The sequence below is a fragment of the Lynx canadensis genome, chromosome D2, assembly GCF_007474595.2.
Source record: "Lynx canadensis isolate LIC74 chromosome D2, mLynCan4.pri.v2, whole genome shotgun sequence".
NCBI lineage: Eukaryota > Metazoa > Chordata > Mammalia > Carnivora > Felidae > Lynx > Lynx canadensis.
The window spans coordinates 8308028-8332802 of record NC_044313.2 but is presented as its reverse complement, the minus strand read 5'-3'; the positions used below and the strand labels follow the sequence as shown (position 1 = coordinate 8332802).

At 52.1% G+C, this 24775-nt stretch overlaps 1 protein-coding gene across 1 annotated transcript in view; it reads left to right on the top strand.

Moving 5' to 3' along the window:
• GPR26 (G protein-coupled receptor 26) overlaps positions 1-19810 on the top strand; it is a 28891-nt gene extending 9081 nt beyond the window's left edge. The window contains exons 2-3 of the mRNA XM_030335526.1: positions 1293-1406; positions 16416-19810. Of these exons, the coding sequence (XP_030191386.1) occupies positions 1293-1406; positions 16416-16647 (346 nt within the window). The 3' untranslated portion in view covers positions 16648-19810. The remainder of the gene's footprint in view (positions 1-1292; positions 1407-16415) is intronic.
• Positions 19811-24775: the final 4965 nt, after the last annotated feature.

Here is a 24775-nt window from a genome sequence, read left to right as displayed (position 1 = left end):
CATTTTTGGAGTGATGTGATTTATTTCAAAAAGAAACGGTAGGAACACATGCCCGCGTGGAGTGCCAGGGGATAGGGCGTAGGAAACCCTGTGGCTGGCCTTGCCTTTCTGGCTCTCTGACGGTGGTAACGGACAGCTCACTGTTGCTCATGAACTACCCCGTGGCTGCAGGAAAGGGGTTACGCAAACCACTTCCCTCAGCTGGCGTGAGATGTCAGTTCTCGAAAGGTCCTGGCGCAAGTGGAGTCAGGACCAGGGTGTGGTTGGAAGCATAGACAGCAGGCTCCTGATTCCATCCTCAACGCTGTGTCCCTCGTGGGGACAGTCTCTTGGCTTCACTGAAGGAATCAAGTGACTTCTCCTTCAGTGACCCCAGAACGTAGTGTCTGTGGCTCCAGGCAAGGCTGAGGCTCTTGATGGAGGACGCAGGGCTGAAGACATGGCGGAAAGGAAGCCCCATGCCACACTGCATGCCCAGAGTCCAGGCCACCCCGGGTCGAAAGGACCAGCTTTGAGAAACATGGACGAGGGTTCAAGTCACGTCTCCACTTACCAGCTGAGCAAATCGTTGGGCTTCTCTGAGTTCCTGCTCTTCCTTGTAAAACAGGGCAGGTAAAACACATCTGGAAGGATCTATGTTGGTAAAGACAAGAGTTAGAGATATTAATGGGGCGCCTGGGAGGCTCGGTCAGTTAAGCATCAGACTTCGGCTCAGGTCACGATCTCTCGGCTTGTGGGTTGGGGCCCCGCGTCAGGCTCTGTGCTGACAGCTCGGAGCCTGGAGCCTGCTTCGGGTTCTGTGTCTCCCTCTCTCTTTGCCCCTCCCCCAGTTGCTCTCTCTCTCTCTCTCTCTCTCTCTCTCTCTCAAAAATAAATAAACATTAAAAAATTTTTAAAAAAGAATTAAGGATATAACTTAGAGAATATGGACTCTGGTGCTGGCATATTGCAGGTGATCGGTGAAATTTCATGAGGAATAAGGATGAGTTTATTTGCACGTGGGCACTGTGCTACTTGCTTTCTGTGCTTTCTGCGTTGAACGCCTTCATGCATCTGTGTGCTTTTTTGCATTCAAGTCTCAAAAGAGCCCTTGGTGGCATTCTATTATATTACTATGCACATTTTACAGACGATGACCCTGAAGGCTTAGCAAGGTCACGCCCGTGTCCAAGGTCACGCGCCTGGGGCCAGGACTTGACCTCGGGTCTGTCTGGCTCCTGTCTGAGTCCCTGCACGCAGCGCCCGGCCTGTGTTCGCTAACGGCAAGTCCTCTCGCCCCCTCTCGCGTGCAGTGTGCGGGAACGCTGTCTGGAGGAGCAGAAGAGGCGACGGCAGCGCGCCACCAAGAAGATCAGCACCTTCATAGGGACCTTCCTCGTGTGCTTTGCGCCCTACGTGATTACCAGGTGAGCCTGGCCTGCGGGCCTCTCGCTTCGGAGGGCAAAGCAGCATCCGCGCGACCGGGAGCAGGCACCCGCCTCTCTCGGACTCGCGTTTCCAGAGAGTGTGGGGGGGGGACACACGGGACGGGTTTGGTGAAAAGGAGGGCACGCGCTTTGCCTCTTCAGCCTCCAGCTGGGGATGGTGACTCAGAACCAAAGGGGATGGTGAAAGAGTCTCCCCCTGATTCCCAGCTCCCATCATCTAACCCTTTGGCCTCGGCTCCGGCCCCAAGAGGCAGGAAAGGAAAGGAGAGGAGAGGACAGGGGAGGGGAGGGGAGGGGAGAATGGAAGGAGGAAAACGCCCTGCCCCGGTTGGGTTCTCGCTGCCCACTGAGCACAGTGCGGCCCAGCCCCCAGACATCCTCAGCCAGGACACCCTGGTCAACAGCAGGGGCCACATGCCGTCTGCTCTGCCACACCGGGGGTGTCCTGCTTCTGGTACGGGTGTTGTGAGCTGGTGACCTTCTCTTCCATTCACCGACCCCCCCACTGCTGCCGGGGCGCAACACGCTGGCCTCAGGGCTGTGTGTACCAAAAGCCAGCCTGCTCTAGCTGCAGAATTTCCTTCCCGTGGTCTGGCCAGGGGGAGGAAAAAAAAAAAAAAAAAAGTATCATCCAATCAATTTTGCACACTGGAGGGGGGAAAAAAAAGCCCCAGGACTCTGTATCCAAAATGGCTTAACTATTTGAGAAGTTGACAATTAAAAAAGGGATTTTGATGTTTGAGTAGGAAGCGGATGTTGAGCCTGGGAAGTAGGATCTGTGCAGGTGTGTATGTGGGTGTGTGTGTGTGTGTGTGTGTGTGCGAGAGAGATTGGAAGAGAACACGGCCTAGCATCCCGGCATCCCCAGCTGGCAGGGACCTGGAAGGGACTCCCGGCCTCGCTGGCCCCCAGAGTGGGCTTGCCCACAATAGCCAGGTCTCCCCATTTCTCCCGTCCATACTTATACTGAGCTGATATCTGGTTCCCTGTGGTGCTGTCCGCTTTCTTTGGCCCAGGGGAGCATCTGTCCCCTCCTCTTACGGGTCCTGCCGATTTGCAGACAGTGAGCCTGCCCCCCACCCCCCACCACGGCAGCCCCCACCCTGTCTTCTCTTGGAGCGTCTTTCACTGTCTTTTCACAGATGCTTCCTCTGGGCGAAATCTCACTTTGAACGAAGGACCTAGGACCGTCTGCAGGTCTCTGGATAGGTCTGATCTAGGCAGAGCCGAGCCATCAATTCTTCCTTCTAGAACCGTCCACTAGACCGCAAGACTACTGACATCTTGTGTGGAGCTCCCTTTGTGGGGGGGCCGCTCTGTGCGTCGTAGGGTGTTAAGGGTACCATGTCCCCTACTCACCCACTACTTCCCTCCTGCTCCCCAGTTTTAACAACTAGAAATGTCTTCAGACATGGCCCCGGGGATCAGCCTCCACCCTGGTGGAGAACCCTTGGTCTAGACACTCCACATCCAGCCAGGACGCCAGAGCTTGCGTAGATCAGGTTTTCCAGGGGACACGAAACCCAGGCTGTAACAGAGGTGAGAAGGTTTCTGTTGCTGTCCAAGGGCGGGGCCACAGCACGGTTCCCAGCATGGGCTCTGGAACGTGCCCACTGGGTTCAAACCATAGCTCCACTCCTTCCTGCTGTGTGACCTTGGGCCAGTGATATCGCCTCTCTTTGCCTCCAGTCCCATCCAAGTGAGCAGTGCCTGCCTCTTAGGGTTGTTTTGAGGACTGATGGGATTTGAGCGTGGGCAGCACAGACCTGGCACGGTTGGTTGGCGCTCCCTCCCTCATCCTTGGAGCCCCCCGCCCACCCCCGGGCCGACCTGGGACTGGCTGGTGCGTGCAGTGAGGGCATCAAATCCACTGTGGAGGGAGGCACCGGGAGGGGAGGGCAGGCAGGCGCCCCTCCTCTTAGATCCCACAGGAAAGGGGACCTGTGGGCTAATGACGGGAACTTGAACCCTCAGAGGAGAATAGGTAATGTGGCTCCAACTTTAAACTATTGGATTTTTCTCTGGCTTAATCTCATTTCCCAACAAAATTTTCCTTTTTTCTGATTATAGCTCGGTTGCTCTAATGGTGCCCAGAAAATAACGTTTCAGTAAAATTAATGGTAGGTTCGCAATGCAATATGCTCCCTCCAAATGGATTTGATGCATTTGGGATTTTTAAAAATACTCACAGAACCGTTCATCCTTGATGGGGATGAATGGCAACGTACTAAGGAGAAAAAGCTATGCCGAGAAAACCTCACAGATACAAAATAGGGCTCTGGTGAAACTACCCTCGGCCCCACTACCACCATCTCCCCAGCTGTTGCCTTTCTTTCTTTTTTGGGGAGGTGGCAAATTTTTAATTTTATTTGTTTGTTGAGGTATAAGTAACATACCGTGCTATATTAGTTTCACGTGTATAATGATTCAACAATTGTGTACATTACTCAGTACTCATCGCGACAAGTGAACTCTTTTTTTTAATTTTTTTTAATGTTTTTATTTATTTTTGAGACAGAGACAGACAGAGCGTGAGCGGGGGAGGGGCAGAGAGAGAGGGAGACCCAGAATCCGAAGCAGGCTCCAGGCTCCGAGCTGTCGGCACAGAGCCTGACGCGGGGCTCAAACCCACAGACTGTGAGATCATGACCTGAGCTGAAGTCGGACGCTTCACCGACTGAGCCACCCAGGCGCCCCACGACAAATGAACTCTTGATCCCCTTTATCTGTTTCATCCTTCCCCCCACCTGCCTTCCCTCTGGCCACCACCACTTTGTTCTCTGTACCTACGAGTCTGGTTTTTTTTGGTCTGTCTCTTTTTCCCTTGGTTTCTCCTTTTGTTTCTTAAATTCCACACATCAGTGAAATCGTGTAGTACTTTTCTCTCACTGACTTATTTCACCTAGCACAATGCCCTCTAGATCCATCCACGTTGTTGCTAATGGCAAGATTTCATTCTGTTTTATGCTTCAGTGATATTCCATTGTGCGTATATATCGCCTCTTTCTCCATTCGTCGATCGATGGACACTTGGGCTGCTTCCTCATCTTGACTATTGAACCTATAATGCTGCTATGAACAGGTGTTCATATATCTTTTCCAATTGGTGTTCTTATTTTCTTTGGGTAGATACCCAGTGGTGAGATAACTTGATCAAATGGTACTTCTCTTTTAATATTTTGAGGAACCTCTACAGTGGCTGCACCAGTTCAGTGCACGAGGGTTCCTTTTTCTCCACATCCTCGCCAACACTTGTTGTTTCTGGTCACTTTGAGTTTAGCCATTCCGACAGGTGTGGGGTGATTCCTCATTGTGGGTTTGATTTGCATTTCCCTGATGATGGGTGATGTTGAGCATTTTCTCATGTGTCTATTGGCCATCCGTGTATCTTCTTTGAAAAAAAAATGTCAAGTCAGGTCCTCCGCTCGTCTTTTTATTAGGTTAATTGTTCTTTAGTGTGTTGAGCTATAGAAGTTCTTTATATACTTTGAATGTTACCCCTTTTCAGATAAGCCATTTCCAGACATCTTCTCCCGTTCCCTAGTTGCCTCGTCATTTTGTTGATGGTTTCCTTTGCCGTGCAGAAGCTTTTTATTTTGGTGTGGCTCCAAGAGCTTAATTTTCCTTTGGTTTCCCTGGCCAGAGGAGACAGATCTAGAAAAGTGTTTCCGTGGCTGATGTCAGAGACATTACTGCCCGTGTTTTCTTTTAGAAGTTTTATGGTTTGAGGTCTGACATTTAGGTCTTTAATCCATTTTGAGTTTATTTTGGGGTATGGTGTAAGGAAGCGGTCCGGGTTCATTCTTTTGCACGTGGCTGCCCAACTTTCCCAGGACCGTTCGTTGCAGGCACTATCTTTCCCCGGCTGTCACCACCCTATCCGGCTCCTGTCTTGGCTTTCTTTTTTTTTTTTTTTTTTTTTTTTTTTAATTTTTTTTTCAACGTTTATTTATTTTTGGGACAGAGAGAGACAGAGCATGAACGGGGGAGGGGCAGAGAGAGAGGGAGACACAGAATCGGAAACAGGCTCCAGGCTCCGAGCCATCAGCCCAGAGCCTGACGCGGGGCTCGAACTCACGGACCGCGAGATCGTGACCTGGCTGAAGTCGGACGCTTAACCGACTGCGCCACCCAGGCGCCCCCTGTCTTGGCTTTCTTATAGGCACAAAGGAGAGATCCTAAGCAAACCTCATCCAATATGCAAACATACCCTCATTTCATTTTGACACACATTTTTTCCGGCACCTTCTCTGTGCGCAGCGTATAAAAGGCCCTGCAGAGGAGGCATGGGTTGGTGCGGTCCTGCAAGAGATGCCCTCTGAGGGGACATTGACCCTGTAGACATGGCCCTCATACCCAAACAGAACACCGTGTCATGTCATCTGATAGGGACAGGGTCCAGTGGCTCTCCTGGAGGGAGCTTCCTGGACCAGGCTTGTGAAGTGGGCTCGGCTCTGCAGGAGGGACAATCCAAGCAGAAGGGACAGCATGAGGCAGTTAGAGCCCTGTGTAGGGTCCACCGGTCACAGGTCCTTTTAGAGCACTTGAACGTGGCCTGTCTGAATTGAGATGTACCGTAGTAAATGCATATTGGGTTTCGTGGCTTGGCATGAGCATACATACGCTTTTTGTACTGATTCCATAGTGAAATGGTGATATCTGGGATAAAATATACAGCTAAAATTAATTTTACCTGTGTCTTTTCCCATCTGTGGCTTGCCTTCTCTTCCTATTGAACAGCACTGGTCTTTAGTCAGGGAGGTCTGGGGTATGAGGTGTGTCGATGACCTTCCTCCCAGCACCCTCTTTCCCTTGACCTCTGGCTGCTCTTATCACTCATCCTTCACTGACCAGGAACCCCCTGGGATCTCCATTCCTGACGCCCTGCAAGAGTGCTCAGAACTCCCTGCCTCCCTTCCCTCCACGGTCAATGTCCTTCTCAGTATCAGAGTTTATCTAGGAGCGTATACAGAGTGGCCACATCACTGTCTCCCTCCACCAGGACAGGTGCACTGAGGCAGGGGCTCTTGGAGGGCCTGAATGAGGGGACATATCTGACCCCAACCAGGGGTGTCAGGGGAGTTTGTGGCTGGCAGATCCTCATGGTTAGTCCCCCTGAAGTTACACCCCTCTTGGAACCACCTACCCCCTCCTCACCCCTCCCCTACATCCCTTCTGCGACTGAGGGGAGAAGAGATTCTGGTGAGATGCATTATGTTGATGGTCACTGGAGGTCCCAGGCACACCCCAGGGGGATGGACATACGCCAGCGTGCTCATCACACATAGGGAGCTCTCTGGGCTCTAGGCATGTGCTGGGCATGGCCAGGGTCCCATCAGAACTACATTTCCACTGTCAGATGTCCACACGGCCACACGGGGTGCGGTGGGGTCGGAGTGGGGCAGGATTCACTCTCGTGCTCACTCCCAGAGAACCTGCCCCAAAGTGTCCCGTGTTACTGAGGGTCCGGGCTGAGAACCACACGTGGATTGCCTGCAGAACTCAATCGCTGGTAGGGAATACGTCAGGTAACCCATGCAGGGAACGCAGTGCAGTCTCTCCCCACCAACACTGGCATGGAGATTGCTAGCGCTTCTGGGGGCGATTGATTCTTCTGTTCTTCGCAAGCTAGTTTCCAAGTGTAGACTCGAGCCCCCGTCTCAGAAGAAGCTGAAGACGGGCCCTGCTCTGGAAATGTAGTTGAGAATTTAACTTCTCGCAGGAAATGATTCCTTATGGAGAACCTAGAGCCATGGGTACTGGAAGTGGAAGGTCCTTTCGTGGGCGTCTCATCCAGGGAGCGTAAGCCGGAGGCACCTTGCAGGCCAGCTGGGACCAAGCGTCGGTGGCCAGCCTGAGCATGTGTTGAGAGGCACCGTGAAGCCGGGCTGGGAGTGGCGGGGGCGTGCAGTGAAGGAAGGTCTCCCCTGCCTGAGGAGGTGAGACACGGGCTGTGCCGTCTTCAGTTCCTAATCTGGCATGGTGGTTTGCCAACTTGGAGATTAGAATCGCCAGGTGTGGCTCCTGGCATTGGTGGTTTCAAAATCTCCTAGAAGATTCCAGTCATGAGTAGTGTTGAGAACCACAGCTCCAGTTCTCTCTCTCTCTCTCATTCACACACACACACACACACACACACACACACTTCACCCAGGAGGAAACCGAGGACAGGGTTGCAGGGGGGCAGTTGCATTGCCTAGAGTCTCCCACTGAGTCAGTGGTGGGGCTGGGCTTCCAACCTCAGTGGGCCGTCTACCAGCTCTTCAAGCTCTCAGAAAGGTCCTCCCCTGCTTCTCACTCACGTCTGTGGCTGTGGCAGAGAAGTGCCTGGCATGCAGACATGGCTCCGTGAGCCCCTGCCCCAGAACCCTCTTACCCACCAGGGGTAGATTACCAAGGCTTGTCAATGACTGTGTTGTATAAGGACCCTCCAGACAAACAGACAAGTAGAATAGATGATAGATAGGTAGATAGATAGATAGATAGATAGATAATAGATAATAGCTAAATAATAGATAGATAGATAATGATAGATAATAGATAAATAATATATATAGATAGATAATAGATAATAGGTAGATAGATAATAGATGATAGATAGATAGATAGATAATAGATAGATAAGAGAGAGAGAGAGAGAGAGGGACAGAGACAGAGACAGAGAAAGAAAGAGTCTGAGAAGTCCCACAATCTGCCCTCTGTAAGCCGGAAACTCAGGAAAGCTGGTGTGTGTAGCTCAGCTTGAATCTGAAGGCCCAGCCAACTGGGAAAGCTGATGGTATAAGTCCTGGTCCAAGGGCTGGACCAGGTCCAAGGGCTGGACCAGGTCCAAGGGCTAGAGAAACTGAGCTAAGACATCTCAAGTCAACCAGTGGGGCAGGGGGAAACCGGGGGCGAATTCCTCTTCCCTCTGATGCTGGCTCTATTCAAGTCGTCAACGGAATGGCTGACGGCCACCCAGTTGGGGAGGGCAATCTGCTTAGATGTCTCTTGGATTATGCTCTGCCTCCCTCCTGTGCATGGAAATAACAGTCAAAACCACTGAGGCAGTAACTGGCTGACCGTGTGGAATCCAGAGGAAAAGAACCAGCCCCGTGTCTCTGAGAATAATCCCGTTAAGTCCCTGCTCTGTGCCTGGGGCTGTGCCATTCTTCGTGCCTCGATCACCCCCTCATTTCAAGATGAGGCTACTGAGGCTCAGACGGGAACTAGCCTTGCCTGGCAATGGACCCGGCCAGGGTTCCAGCTCGGGTCTGCCTGAAACCAAAGCCTGTGCAAAGCCTCACGCCGCACTGATCTGCTTCTCTTCTGGGAACATGGTGGTTCCCACTCTGCTCCCATAAGGCTGTAGGAAGGCACTCTGTGCCTTGACCCACTCAGAACCATATTGGTGCAGTTTTGGAGATGATTGGGAGCAAGCTGTTCGAGTGTCACTTAAACCCGACGTTGAGCTGCTAGCTGAGACACTAATATTTCCCACCACTGCAGTGACTGTCCCGGTGGCCTGCCTTGCTACTTTCACCCATTCCAGCCTTACAAGTGAGGACACGGGCAAGAGTTCAGGTCAACATCAGGACCCCTGTGGTGAACCCCGGGAGCTGGCAGAATTGGAACACTGGAGAAGAGAGGGGGCTTCTGCTGTGACCTCTGCCACCTTTTTGAGTTGATCGAGACCTGGTGGGCTGGGAGGGGGTCCTTCTCTTTGTCCCCAGTTAGTCACATCCGCCTGATAACTTTCTCAGGTAAGAAAGCGTCAGTCTCAAGTCAAGAACCATTCGGGTCTTCAAATAGGTTCTCAGGCTTCCCTTCTTGAAGAACACAAAGTCTTTATAACTGCACCTGTCACCTGTCATTGGACACCTGTAATGCACCTAGGAGGTACCAATGCCTACCTGGTTGCACCTAGTACAGCTCTCCTGCAAGGTAAGCACTAGAATCCTTACCTTGCAGAGGTTCAGAGAGGTGAGATGAGTTATCTATGGTCACAAGAGTAGCCACTGGCAGAATCAAGGGTTAAAGGTCAGTGTCGAGCCTATTGGCAATAATTTAGCCTCGCAGCCAGGCTACATGTCCAGAGCCTGGGGACCAGGCAACTGGAAATACAGAGATGGCCATTTGCAGGGTGGGTACCCATCTAACTTCCTGTGCCCAAGCACTTCGGTGTGAACCCGGCGTAGCACCTACAGCACCCATAGGTGAAGACAGGTAGGCACGTGAGACCTTTCACTAGAAGAAGTGGTGGGTTTGCATGGAGTCACCTCTGACCTCCCACACGGCTGACGGCAGCTTGGGTAGACCTAGACTAGGACCCAGAGGCCATCAGCTCTGGCAGCTGGAGCCATCAGCAGACTTGGTTGGCACAGTGCCGGCTGTGCAGCAAATACCTTTCAGAAAGACAGGTCCCTGAACTGTACCAAGCAAAGAGCCACTTGCACCTGTACCTTGGAGCATGTCGGATGACCGTGGAAAACACTTGGAAATCTCCACCTTTACTCTAAATAAGAGTCACTACCTTCTTTTTTCTTTTTAATTTTTTTTAACGTTTATTTATTTTTGAGACAGAGAGAGACAGAGCATGAATGGGTGATGGTTAGAGAGAGAGGGAGACACAGAATCTGAAACAGGCTCCAGGCTCCGAGCTGTCAGCACAGAGCCCGACGCGGGGCTTGAACTCACGGACCGAGAGATCATGACCTGAGCCCAAGTCGGACGCCTAACCGACTGAGCCACCCAAGCGCCCCCACTACCTTCTATTACAGACACTGGCTCTTGTGTCCCTCAAAGCCCTGCTAGGTCACATTTGACTTTTTCCAAGTGTTTGAGCAGAGTCTGAAGATCTGCAACAGATTCTCGTCCAAAAGCTCTAATTAAATTTTTCTGAATTAAAATTCACATGTCTAGAAGCATTTGTAAGGCTATTATCTTTGCAGCAACATATGCTTAGAAACAATTATGGTTGTCCCAAATCACCAGAGTGGGGCTTTGAAGCATTAGTGGATCTGACAGGACCATTGTTGTGGCTTTTCAAAGTCATGGAATTATGTAGATGGCAGAGGGGTTTAATATGCAGTTGGTTGTCCAGAGTTAATACTCTTTTAATAAAATGCCTTCTGTTCTCATGTCTCACGAAAATGTAAAGTGTCAGCTTATTACTTACAGGTCTTCAAATACACAAACCAAGGTCTCCAGACCTGAGGCTGGCTTCCCAAAGAATGTTCTGAGGCCCGTGTTGCTTTTGGTGCCCAGTGTACATGTGTGTGTATACACGTGTGCGTGTGCACACAGCAGTGGGGGCAGGAGAGATGATGGAGGCATGTAAGATAGAAAGAGAGGGTGCCAATTTACCACTTCTTTCATTTTTTATGTCCAATGATATTTTATTTCTGTTTTTGTTTTTTAATTTTATTTAAATCCAAGTTAGTTAGCATATAGCAGAATAATGGTTTCAGGAATAGAATTTAGTGATCCATCACTTACATACAACACTCAGTGCTCATCGCAACCAGTGCCCTCCTTAATGCCCATCACCCATTTAGCCCATCCCCTCAACCACCTCCCCTCGGGAACCACCAGCTAGTTCTCTGTATTTAAGAAACTGGTAGAACTGATACGTGAATTCAACAAAGTCTCAGGATATAAAATCACCATACAGAAATCAGTTGCACTTCTACACACCAACAACGAAGCAGCAGAAAAAGAAATCAAAGAATAGGTCCCATGTACAATTGCACCCAAACCCATAAAATACCTAAGAATAAACCTAACCAAAGAGGTGAAAGATCTATGTGCTTAAAACTGTAGAAAGCTTATGAGAGAAATTGAAGAAGCCACAAAGAAATGGAAAAACATTCCATGCTTATGGATTGGAAGAGAAAATGTCTGTACTACCCAAAGCAATCTAGCAACACCAGCATTCTTCACAGAGCTGTAACAAACAATTCTAAAATTTGTTTGGAACAGAAAAGACCCCGAATAGCCAAAGCCAAGTTGAAAAAGAAAACCAACGCCAGAGGCGTCACAATTCCGGACTTCAAGCTGCATGGCAAAGCTGTCATCATCAAGACAGTGTGGTACTGGCACAAAAACAGACACTTAGATCAGTGGGACAGAATAGAGAACCCAGAAATGGACCCCCAAATGTATGGTCAGCCAATCTCTGACAAAGCAGGAAAGAATATTCAGTGGAATAAAGACGGTCTCTTCAGCAAGTGGTGCTGGGAAAACTGGACAGCGACAGACAGAGGAATGAACCCGGACCACTTTCTTACACCCTACACAAAATAAGCTCAAAATGGACCAAAGAGCCAGTTTACCACGTGAAGTGTAAGAGTTGAAGGTAAAGGTCTTTGACGGTACCCTGGAGCGGGGTCCAGGAGGTGGGAGGGGCAGCCTGGCACCAGGCAGGCACCTGGTCCCTGGCGCCCACAGCCCCGGCTTCAAATCCTGGTGTTTCCACGTCCAGGCCATGTGGACTGGCGCATCACTTTGCCATGGCTCCTCCTCTGTACCGTAGGGGGAGCACTCTCAGGGGCTTGAGGCAGTGTTTGTGAAGTGGCTATTGAAGCACTGAGCCCTGGGGGACCCAGAAGTGTTGCCGGGCCTACAGCTGCCCGTATTACTGTTCCTATCCTCACCCCAGAACTTGGTTTCTTTGGGGACTCTCATTGTCGAGCAGAATTGAGACATTGGTCTCTCTGGGCGTCCAGAGAATGGAGTTCTGGCAAATGTACCCCCATCCTCCTTCCAGAGGCGGGGACTGGCCCGGATGCTGGGTGGGGGTGGGGCCTGCAGGGGAGGGATGAGAGGGGAGGGCTTCCAGCCCTCGGCTGTGACAGCCAGGACAGAGACCTGCCAGTGACCCAGATCAGAGGGTTTGTTGCCAAGAGAGAAGAGCATGGCTCCCAGGAAGAATCCCTCACCCCCTGCAACAAATGCAGAACAAAGGGGTGTAGAAGGGCGGCCGGGCACATTGGACCGGTGGAGGTGGGGGATCTGCGGGGATCTGCTCTGCAGTGCCCTGAGTCAGAAAAATACACATCTCTGTGCTGTGCTTCCGAGTTGTGAACGGGCCCACACCCTGTAGCATTTCACACCTCCCACCATCCTGGCAGTGCTGGGACGCCCCCAGGGGCTCACAGAGCAACTCTGACCTGACCTGCCTCAGAGTCGCCTGGAACCCTTGGAAAAGCAGATTCCTGGCCCCCTTCCCCTCTCCTCCCCCTGCCCTGCTGATGAGAGTGTGGGCTCTCACCCCAGGGGACATGCACGAGGAACTGCGGCTCTGGGAGCAGGCCTGGGTGTATTTTGAGCAGAGAAGCATAAATGTCTCCCCCTGCACAGGGCCTGCTGGCAGAGGTCTTTCTGGTTCACATCCCAGACAGTAAGTACATGGAGAGTCACTTCGGTGCTTAACGGAAGGTCAGGGGCTGGGGGCAGGAGGCTCAGGGAAGAGGCAGTGCCCTCACGGTTCTGTAACCCCGGCGTCCACCTTGCTGCACACGGGGCTCTAGGACTGGGGTGGGGGCTCGGTGCCACGTTGTGCTGTTAAAGGCAACAACAACCGGTCCTGCCTAACAGCCTCCTACATACCCATGGGCTTCCTCAGGCTACCATTAACCGAGTGGCTTGAACGATAGAAATGCATCGTGTCAGTTCCAGAGGTTAGAAGTTCAAGATCAAGGTGATGGCAAGGTTGGTGCCTTCTGAGGCCAGGGATGAGGGGGAGTTTGTTCCAGGGCTCTCCCCTGGCTTCTGGGGGTCTGCTGTCAGTCTCTGGCGTCCCTTGGCTTGGAGAAGCATCACACGATCTCTGCCATCACCCTCACATGGCCTTCTCGCCGTGTGCATCTGTGTCCAAATTTCCCCCTTTTATAGGGACACCAGGCGCACTGGGTTAGGGGCCTACCTGACTCCAGTCTGACCGCATCTTAACTGATTACATCTGCAACAACCCCATTTCCAAATAAGGTCACATTCTGAGGTATTGGGGGTTAGGACTTCAACATATGAATTTGGGGGAGATAATTCAACCCAGGAGGTGATATGGCAAAGGAAAACAAAGGACTGCTTTGCACCTAAGCCCAATAATCCCTAAACCCAGGGCTCGTGGGTCAGAGCTGTCGGTAGGGGCAGGAGAGGGGAGTTCAGTAATCCACCACGTGGATTTTTCTTTCACTAGAGAGAGAAGAGGCAGAGCATGGCAGGAACCTTCTAGCACGCAGTGACCTTGCCCACGAGGAGAATATGACTGATCAGAACTGGCAATCTCCCTCTCCTGGAGGGGAGGGCGCTCGGAGGGGGTGAGCGGAGCTAGACTTGGTGTAAGATGGGCTGGAGGATTCCCTCTGTAAAAGGTCAGCTGGAGGGAACCACGTGCTATCCCTGCCCAGATCTAGAATTAGAAAGAAGCAGTTGTGGCAATGTGGAAATCCTTGCCCCTTCTCGGTCCCCTCAAACAAACGGAGACTTGGAACCGTCAGAGCTAGGTCCGAGCAAAGCTAGCCACAGCAGGTGCACAGCGTGGGGTGGGGGGGTCCCATGTGCACAGGAAAGGCAGGAAGTGGGTCAGCCAGCCACACCCGAGCACGGAAGGGGTATCCCCACTTCAGGCTGGCCCAGCAGCCACACCAGAGCAGTGTCCGGGCCTGTGCTGGTCCAGAGCATCTCTTTGCCCGGAGGCCTTGACAAGGGCCACACACTGGCTTTTCGGAACGGGAGTCATTGTGTGTACTGTGGACGGGGGCAAGTGACAAGGTTCTGGGGAGCGCGTAACCGTGGAGAAGCGGTCCCGGGGCTGGGAGAGATGCAGGGCTCATCGGGTCCAGTCTGCGGGGCCGGATCTGAGTCCCAGCGTGGCCTTTAGTCAGGACTTGGGCAGCCGTAGAGTGGAACCGGGTTTCGCTGGCTCTCTGAGCCTTGATTTCCTTGTCTGCAAAATGGGAATAATGATACCTCCTACAGGACACAGGATACAGGATAATTGTGAGAGGAGAGATTGTGCACGTCAGTTGTTTTGCTCAAAGTAGACACTCAGCTGGCAATGATTATTACTGAACCAGGCAGAGGGTTCAGACTTCACATAAAATCTCCGAGAAGCGATTGAAGTAGATTTTATCTCTTAATTATCCAGTGGTGAAATCTTACATTGCCCTGAATAGTTTTAGCCTGTGAAATCTACAAAGCCTGCAAATAATGTTGCCGATCTTGCCGGATGGCTTAATGATACTTGGCTCTTTCAAGAATCCTCTCGGGAGGGCCAGGGATGCAAAGAACTGAATTCAGCGACACAGAGAAGAGCAGACATTTTGGAAAGGCCATTCGGCATTGTGTAGCGACAATGTGTTGGCATTCAGCTATTCCATTGTCATTATTAGGTGTGAATTCTAAATTCAGGGTTTTCGTCCCCTTCAAGTCCTCACTTCCCAAAATAGGTTTCTTAAAGTACAGCTTTCCCAAATGCTAACAGCTCCATTTCCCCATCCGGGCTAACAAGGACATGAGCAGAAACGAGGCCACGTCCCCCCACGAGGTCAGAGGGCAAGGGTAGCCAATGGCGCCCGAAACAGGAGGCCAAATGGGGGGCTTCAGACGGGCTCGTTAAGGGGCTGTTCAAAAAAGGGGCATTGCACAGGAGGCTCAAATCCTGCCGGCTTTCTCCTCCTTCCCTTCGTGAGCTTGTCCCCACAGCCTCGGCCCGAAGCCAGGAAAAGCACGCAGGTTGGCCGCAAAGAGTGACAGCCCAAGCTCAGTCCTTTCTGAAGCCGGGGCCTCACCTGGGCGGCCCGCCACACTGAGAACCACTGCTGCCCATCATCCTGCACACACCCCCTCCCCCCGGAGAATACAGGTGCCAGATCCCAGGGCACAGACGCTGGACCTTCCTCTCTCACAATCTGCTGTGTGACGCTGGGCAACCCCTTCTCCTCTCTGGGCCTCAATTTCCTCATTTGACAGCGGACAGAGGGTAACTTATGATCTTCAGTCTGTGGCCTTTTCTACCTTGTGCCAATGCTGCATAATGTCCAAATATGGCCAACGGTGCTGGACACAGTAGAGAAAGGAGAGTAGGAACTTGATTTGGGGGGGGGGGGGTTCCATTACACAGAGGAAGGCCTTTATTCCCCCACAGTCTCGCATTAGCACCATTAAATGGAGTTGTTCAATGGGCACTGGGGGACCTACAGAAAAATACCCCTTTGAGACATGGGCTGTGTCTCCCCTTGTCCCCTCCCAAAGAATGAGGGTCACTTTAGGGTGCCTGACTGCTGCTGTTGCCAAGGGCCCCCCCGAATCCCAACCCTAGGAAGAGGCCTTCCTCATCTGTAGATTCTTCCTGATGCAAGATGTACTGGGAACTGGCAGAATGGTTGCAAAATTATTCGCAGACCTCCCTCCCAGGCCACCTTCTCAGGAGGGCGGAGCCGGACTCGAAGCAGAGAATCGGCCTCTTCCGGTTACAGTGATTGTAGAGATGGTCTTAATTAACTGCCTCGGTTTTCATCTAAAACCTCCGGGCCCAAGGAAGGGAAGCGACTTGCCCAGGGTCACACAGCAGGACAGCAGGAGAGTGGGAGCCTGCGGCCAGGACACTATTAGCCACTAGCCTATTTCTCAGGTAAGCTTATGCCCCAGAGTCAGACAGACCTGGGTTCAAATCCTGCCTTTACAATGTGCTGGCCGTGAGACCTTAGGCAAATTACTTAGCCTCCTTGGACATCTGTTTCCTCACTCGTAAAACAGAGATAGTCACATCTCCGGCCAGGGGTGGTGGTGGTGGGGGGGGGGGTGGTGTCCAAGAAGTCACGTATGTAAAGTATGCAGTGAGTCCGGTAGCCGGAACAAACTAAGTGCCTGGCGAATGTCCACCGTCCGTTACTGTTACTGTTGTAAATCGCAGTTGCCATCGTTGTTGTTGAGGACGCAGTCCCGGCAAGCTGAGGCTCGCCAGGAGGCTGTGCTCTCAGTAACGGCCTCCCCGTGTCTCCGCAGGCTGGTGGAGCTGTCCTCCTCGGTGCCCATCGGCTCCCACTGGGGGGTGCTGTCCAAGTGCTTGGCCTACAGCAAGGCCGCGTCTGACCCCTTTGTGTACTCCCTGCTGCGACACCAGTACCGCAAAAGCTGCAAAGAGATCCTGAACCGGATCCTCCACCGGCGCTCCCTCCACTCCTCGGGCCTCACCGGCGACTCCCACAGCCAGAACATTCTGCCGGTCTCCGAGTGAAGGCCGCCGCTCCTGCTGGAGAGTGAGGAAGGAGACAGCTGGTGAGAAGCGGGGAGGGGGGGCTCGGGGTCCTGGGTGGGCACCCCCAGCTGCCACCCACCTGGCCGGCCCAGCGGTCCCGGTTCCCTGGCTTGTAGGGGCTCTGAAGCCTGCTTCCTGGTTCCTCAAGGGCAGAGGCTGGACTGTCCCTATTTTGCACCAAAGGATGACTGTGGCTGCTTCCTCTGGCTTTTTTTTCTGAGAAGCTCCTTTGAGGGCCTGGGCTCACCAGAGGCTCCCCAGTAGTGACACTGAGTCCAGTCATGATCAAGGACACGCAGTGCTGGTGGCAGGTGGGAAAGCATGGCGTCCACCTGCTTCCTAACCAGTAGGCATTGGGCTCCATGCTGAAGAAAAGAGGCGGTCTCCATGGGACATCGGTCATGCTGCAAGTAAGGTTGGCAGTGGCCGTTTGGCCTTACGTCTAGCATGGCTGCTGTTCTCCACATGGTCGTGGTGGCTGCTTTGACCCAAATATTATCCACCTGGTACTCACTCAGTTGTGCTCAGCCGGGACTCTTGGGACTCTGAGCCCAAGGGGAAAATGTTTAGCAACTAGTGGCTACCCAATTGTGGTCAAGCAGTTGTCTGAGACACGGTTATATTGGATTAAACTCTGGTCCCTCTCTTCCCCCCAAAAGCTGACGTTTGTGTGTGTAGACAATCTTAGCATGAAAATGGCTTAAATAGGCAGGCAATACATGTAATAATGTTCTTGGAGGTCTGACCTTGAAGTCACCTTCTTCTGATTCACATGTCATAACTGTTGGAGCCAAGGAGAGGCAGAAGGAAGGCAGCTGCTTGGTGCCCCCACCCCTGGTCGTGACCTGAATTTGCAGGAAGCGTTTCACCTCGTGTCGCACATCTTGTCCAGCACATCCTGTGTGATGCACCCCCAAGAACTGGCCTGAGCAGGGTTTTGGCATTGATTCTAAGGCACTGGATTCCATCATCCTATGGGTTCCATTCCTATTCTCTTTGAGTCTATCAACAGAAAGTAGAGGCTGTCCCAGGTGATCGAGAAAGTGCCCCGTGCTAATGAAGGGAGAGTGACATTTTCATTGAAAACTGTAACTTCAATAACTATGCCAATCCATTCGCAGCCCCTTCTTGATTGACTAAAAGCCAAGGTGTGTGGGCCATGCTTTCGGCCCATCCATCTTTGTTTACCATTTCAGATGACCTGTGGAGGCTAAGAACAGTTACTTCTCAGCGCTCCCTTCTGATGCCTCCAGGGTGGAAAGGATGGGGAGCAATAGATTCCGATGGCTCCTTCTCTCTTTCCAGCCCTGTGTGTTCTGACCTTGGAAGTACAGAGGGGAGGACACGGTCCAACAGGGACCAACTGGGAAGAGCCCGACGCTTTTTACTGCCAGGTGGCCCCCGTACGGAAAGACAGGGAAATGTTGTGTGAATCTATTTGCAAAGATGTCTTATTCACCTCAGCTCCCCTTTTTGACAAACAGAGAGCTGATCCCGGCCTCGTCTTGCCTACTTTCAAGGTTTTAATGCAGGTTAGGACGGGAACAGACGTAGCCTCTGATGCCCTGGCACCGTTCGGTTATAGTTGGAGGTGTGCTCACACCTGCCTTGGGGAGCCAGTGGGGCACGTCCCTTCCCAATTCCATGTTCAGGGATCTCACGTTGGTAGCTTGAAATCAGCCGTGGTGAGAATATTTACACCAAGAAAATTCACAAAGGCTACAAGGAAGGACTTCTGCCCTGAGAGCTGGTTGTAGAAGCATCTACCAGCACACCACTGCCCAGACGTGACTTTGTGTGTGACTGGAAACTTGCCCTGATACGGGGCACGTTGGGCTGCACGCGTAGACGTTCATTTTTGCGGCTCTTTCCTAGTGACAGGTAGCTGTTCACCCCCGCCTTGTCCCAACGCCAAACAAGTACCAATGAGGTCGAAGACAAGTAAGGAGCCAGGAAAATATGCACAATTGAATCCGCCTAGCTCCCTTTTCACACAAATATCCTCAAACTTGGCCAACAGAGCAGTAGCGACCTAGTGGATGAGGTTAGTAGACAGTCAAGTTCAAGCAGCAAAATGTGTTTTCATCAATGTCACTTCCTCTTCCTGCTTATTCCATGTGGGCAACATATTAAGCTCCTGGAAGCAACTGGATCTCTTTTAGCTCTTCTTGAGCTAAGAAACAAAAGACGTGTCACCCACACCCCCGTGTATCTTAAAGATACATGTCATAACTTTTGCCAGACCCCTGGGACTGCTAAAAAAAAAAACAAAAAAACAACAACCCCACAATAAAACCAGTTATAGTGGCGTCATGGAGACAAAAGGCTAGATAAGCTGAGAGGGTGTTTTCATTACCATTTAGACAGGCATTAAAAGCCAAGGAGAAGTAAGGAGAAAATCACCACATTGACGGGCAGCACCAACCAACTCTGTTATAATTACCCTTACCTGGATGTTGGTATTCATCTATACGCAGTCTATAAAATCTTCCCCTGGCTTCATTTTTCCCAGGCGAATTATCTACCTCATTTGGTGATTTAATTTATCAAAAGTAACATGGGTTTCTCAGGTAAAACACTCAGAAACAGCGAGAGCAGGGGGCCTAGGATTACTTACTTGACTTTAGTCTAGCATGAGGCTCAAGGTTCAAGGCCCAGACTCTGGGGGACAGCTGGACCAGGTGGGAGAACATGCCAGGAAGCTTGGAAATCAAGCCTGGCCTGGAGGGGCCATCCGATTCCTAACCCCACACTTAAGGGCTCCGTTTCTAGCCCGACATGATCAGAAATATAGGTTTAATCCCAGCCCCTGGTGGCTTTTTCAGTCACTCTGCAACTATTCCAGCTTTTTCCTACACTTCTGGAAAGAGGTAATTTCCGAGCCCTAAGGCCCACTAAAGGAACTGTTAGCTCAGGTGAGGGTCATGGCTTCTGGGGTCTGTATATCACATGCTCGGCTGACCTCCCAAAGATGTTTCACTAAGAGCCAACCTGTTTTTACTTAGAAATGGGCCGGGTCATGAGGGAAGTTGACTTCAGCCACCTGATACCAGTGGAACATTCCTTGTGGGACTCCGCTCAGCCTTCTTTGTCTTGAAAAAATGCTTTTTAAACATTTATTCAATTTTTGAGAGTCAGAGAGACAGAGCATGAGCAGAAGAGGGGCAGTGAGAGAGGGAGACACAGAATCCGAAGCAGGCTCCAGGCTCTGAGCTGTCAGCACAGAGCCCGACGTGGGGCTCGAACTCACAGACCATGAGATCGTGACCTGAGCTCAAGTCGGATGCTTAACTGACTGAGCCACCCAGGCGTCCCTCAGCTCAGCCTTCTGTCACCCTGAGCAGTAAACCTCTCTCCTCATGTTTGTGACATTAGTTTTCTTTTTCATGGTGCCTTTCTCTCTGAGAGGAGACAGAAAGAACAGACCGTGCCCATGGTCTGGTTGCCACCCTTTTACACACGTGGGAGCAGGTAGCCAGTGCTGTGGTGTGGCCTGTGGCTGTGCATTTCTAGAATTTAACCCAAATGCAGGATAGCCAGTTTGCCTATGGTTTTAATGAGGATATTTTATCAGGTGCCAGATATTCCCTGCATCAGCTCATATCCTTTGGACCACGAGCACCACAGGGAAGAGTGAGGTCCTGGATACATTTGTGGCTCCCACCACCTTTGTGCAAGGTCTAAAGCACCTGGAACAGAGCCTTTGGCTCTTGAACTTCATTATCCACAAGCATCACCAAGGGAGCTTGTTCAAAATGCAGATTCCTGTACTCCCTCCTCGGAGATCTGTCCAAGAAGGTCTGGGAAGGACCCGGGATTCTGCATTTTCAAACATCAGTGCCCTGGGGACTGCTGCGGGTGGCCTCCGCGCTATTCCCTGAGAAAGATGATCTTGGACACCGGGATAAAACTCTGCGGAAAGCTGGGCCTTCCTAAGTATCTCCGCTTCAGCCGTCCTGTATCTCTCCCTAATTCTCCAGACAGTTCAGTCTGCAGCCTCATTCGAGGGCTGACTCATTTTGTTCTCAGAGCCGCACACAGAGTGCTCATTCCACGAAATTCTCAAAACCTGTCTTCGGAAGACTCTGAGGGACCAACACAAGCTGCCACCCGCCCCTCCGAAGGTATTTACGAAGCAGCCTCTTCCCATCCGGTGACACTGTGTTCAGGTCGTGAACACAGATGTACGAGGCTGTTGGTAGAGGATGTCAGCCCTGGCTGGCTCGGGGCCAGGACGCTCTGTTCGAGAGAAGGAAGCCGGTACTCAGAGGGCCCCGCGGGGACACTTGCTCGGGTCCCGACTCCACCTGTGCCCCCGGCAGCCTGGCTGCGGGAGCCGGTGGCATCTGGCCCCTCGGCCGCTAACCACAGTTAGCCCGACACCCTTCCCACCCCGCCTCATACCCCGGGAGTGGAGCCAGGCTGAGGCAGAGCCAGAGAGAGACAGCGCTGAATGCCAAGCTCTGGGGGCGGGCCTGCTTTGGGTTCCCCGCTTCCTCCAGCAGGGCTGACCCTGCCGGGTCCCCCGGGAGCAGCTCCTGGTAATGACAGTGGTCCACAGTCCTCTAACAGCTGGTGCCTCCTACAGAGTACGTACCAGGCCCCATGCTGAGTGTTTTGGGGTGGCGTTTCCATCAACCCTCATAATAATCCTAGGATGCAGGTACTCTTAGCGTGTCCTTTTCAGACATCTGGGACATTCTGTAAGTCCCGGGGCAGCAGACTCTTGAGGGGCAGCACAAAACAGGGGCCATGGTCTCCAGGAGGGTAGGTTGGTGCCAATGGGGAGACTCCAAATGCACCCAACTCGGGGCAGCTGCGGGCGCAGCGGGCGTCTGTCCATCAGCAGCACAGAACACCCTTGCCTTCCAGCTTCTGCGCTAAACACCCACACCCACCGGCTGGGCCCCGGGGCCCCTCCCATCGTCCGGCCACCACTTGCTTGGAAAGGACTCCCGCAGACTCCTCTCTCTCTGTACCTCTTTCTAGGGAAATGGGGGAGGTGGGGGCTGGTGCTGAGCAGCATCCTCTGTACCCGGAATTTAAGGCTCACGGGCCCTTTTCAGCCCCAAGAGGCCTACCTGACTCGGTGTTTCAGGTGTCGAGGGGCTCACCGCCAACCTGAATTTTCCTGAAAGCCTGAGCCAAGAGCCTTTATGACATTAATAGAGCGCAGCACTGTCCCGCCACCAAAGTCAGCCTCTTCGTGCCCTGAAGCCAGAAGGGTTTTCATGGAACACCCCGGTGTTGGCCTAGGACCCCGGGCCGAGCTGGCCGCGAGGAGAGGATGGGCGCAGGCGGTGTCCTGGTTTGCTGTTAGGGGTTCAGAGGACGAACTTGGCCGGGAGCAGTGTGGTTTGTAAGCTTCTTCACATCTCCAGCGGGCTCCCACTTTCTCTCCAGGCCAAGTGGCCTGTTAGCCCGGAAAGAGCCGGTCCACCCCTTAGCCAGCTGCCCTCGCTGCGTTGTTGGCCGAAGCCCTGGCCTGGAAGACGCGCGGGGGCCTCGGGCCTGCTGCTGCCTCTGCAGGGCGGACGTAGCCACGAAGTCAAAGCCCTCCTCATGCCTCCTTCCATAAATACAGGGTGAAGGAGCCAGACCTGGACCCTTCTGGAGGTCGGCTCTCCAGGAAAGAGAAGTCCACGGCATGGGATTGCCCATCTTTCCAGGGAATCTGTATCGGGGGAGGGACGTGGTGAGAGCCCAGGGTTTTGTGCAGCCCGGCCCAGACATCACTGAGCAGAAGCAGTGATCTTCGGGAAGCGGGGAGTCCCGGAAATCAGAGTCCTGGAGCAGTTCAGGGAGTGGCACGTGGCAACGGCAGAAATACTTGCCTGTCACTCCTCACACATTTATGGAGCACCTTCTGTGTGCCCAGCCCTGTGCTGTGTCAGCCTCTGGCGGAGACAAGAAATTATAGTGTAAGACGGGGCTGCCCCGGGGGGGTGTGCACCCTGCTGGGGGGTGCAGAGGAGGGCTGAAGCCCTTGGCCAGTGGGAAGGGCGGGTCCCGGAAGGATTTTTAGAGGTAATGACATGGGCCCAGAACTTGCAGTCGGCAAGAACATATGACAAGACACAGAGGGGACGTGAACATGCCTGGTAAGGAGTCTGATGGGCTTAGAGCTTCGTGTGTGTCCGGGAATGATACCGGGTGAGCGCCGAGGACAGAAAGTGTCTCCCGAGAGAATGAATGTGATCTGTGGCCCATGGGAGATGATGCAAGTCTTGAAGTTAGGGAGTACCAAAATCAGGTCCCTTAGAAAGAGAAAACGTGGGGGAAACCCACGTGCATTTAGCTACAGAAAAGAAAAGGAAGAGAAGGAAGGAAGGAAGGGAGAAAGGAAGGAAGGAAGGACCAAAATGCATTGCATTCATTTTGAGGGGCATCTCCATTTACGGTGACTAGGTGGGGGACATAATTCACTCTTCAGAAACAACCCACGTTTGGCCAGGGCACATCCCCTGACAACATACCTGAGTAGGAACAAAGGTACATCTTCGGCGGTGCGCGTCCACGTTCCGTGTCAGTGCAAGGTCCTCACGGGCTCTGCTACATACCCCCGGGGACAACTGGAAGAATTCACACAACAGAAACAACCATATTTGCAAAAGTTGTCCTCGGGTTGCATAGCAATGCAGCCACACTCCCTGCACACCCACACCGTCTCCGGGCTTTGTACAGTTGGCTCGTGCAGTGCATCATGTAACTGTGTCTCTGGCATTTAAAGGTCAAACATTTTGAATCCAGTCAATCTTAGCAGTGCTGTCGTTTACCGCATTTACCAGTATTTAAGGATTTTTTAAATAATTGAGATTTTCGACTCCAAAGACCAGGTGTGCGCCTTTGGGAATGCGTGTGCTCTTAAGAACACAGGCTCGTGGTACTTCCTGTGTCCTTTCTCCCGTGGGCCCGTGACTCTGTAGCCAGTATCTTCCTTATCCCCTGGTGCAGAAGAGTTGTTGCACCACATTTAACAGAACCTACAGTCCATGTTCCGATAGTTTCAAAGAACCTAAAATCTGTATTTGGACACAGAAGCCCACTCTGGGTTGTGAGAGTCAGATTATCATCATCAAGGCCCTGCCTTCAATAACACCCCATCCTGTCCGTAGGGAATGTGTTTGGGAGAGCAGCAAATGCCATCACAATGGCACACCATTGACTGGTTGACCAGAGCCGGTCCATTTCCTAATGACCAGAGCAAAGCGAGGGCTCGTGCCTGGCTAAGATACCAACCACTCAGCCCCTAAAGGCTCAGCTCACCGTTGCCTTGAGTTCAAGTCGTTTAATACCAAATCTTTGCTTGAATTACTTGTAACCAAATCCCATGCTCTAAAAACCTGCTAATGCCAAGTTCCCCTGAAAACTGATATCTTTCCAAACCTCAACAATCCTGTTTTACAACAAGCATATAAATATAATCTCTTCTGGAACATTTGAGGGACGTTTAATGCGGATGGTGTCTCACCAAGCCCGGCAAGATTTCCCCCAGGGGAAACCTGCTTAACTGCAGGTCACAAACAGCTTTGGAAGTCTGGTGACATGTCGTAAAGGTGCCTTGCCTTCCCCTCATTACCACATGGGGCATTTTTCTAAATATTGGAACAGGCCATCTTTACTTCTGTAGGCTCATTTGGGAGAAGAGATTCAAATCCTTGCCATTTGGATGTGCATTATCCATTTTGGTGAGACAGTTTGTGGGGGGACATGAGTCTATCCCTCTGTTGTGGTGTCGTATGGAGGTCAGCCCCCACCCTGTTCATCCTCCCTGATGGGACATGCCTGCCTCCCACACAGAGGCTTTACCCTGCTCAGTGCCCAATGGGGGAATCATCACTTCTCTTAAGCAAGAGGAGACTAGTTCAATTTTATCCTTAGAACTCTTGGAAGCTCCACATAACGAGAACGGCAAAGTCAGATTCTTTGCATTGCTTGAGTTTCATAGATTTCATTACTTTCTGGTGTCTGTGCAAAGTGGGGTAGGGGACTTACACCGTCCATGGCTTGGGGCATCCCGAGGACAGACCCATAGATGACACAAGGGGGCCTACGTGAAAGAAACCTAAGGCATGTGCCACTTAGATTAGCATTCCACACGGAAGTG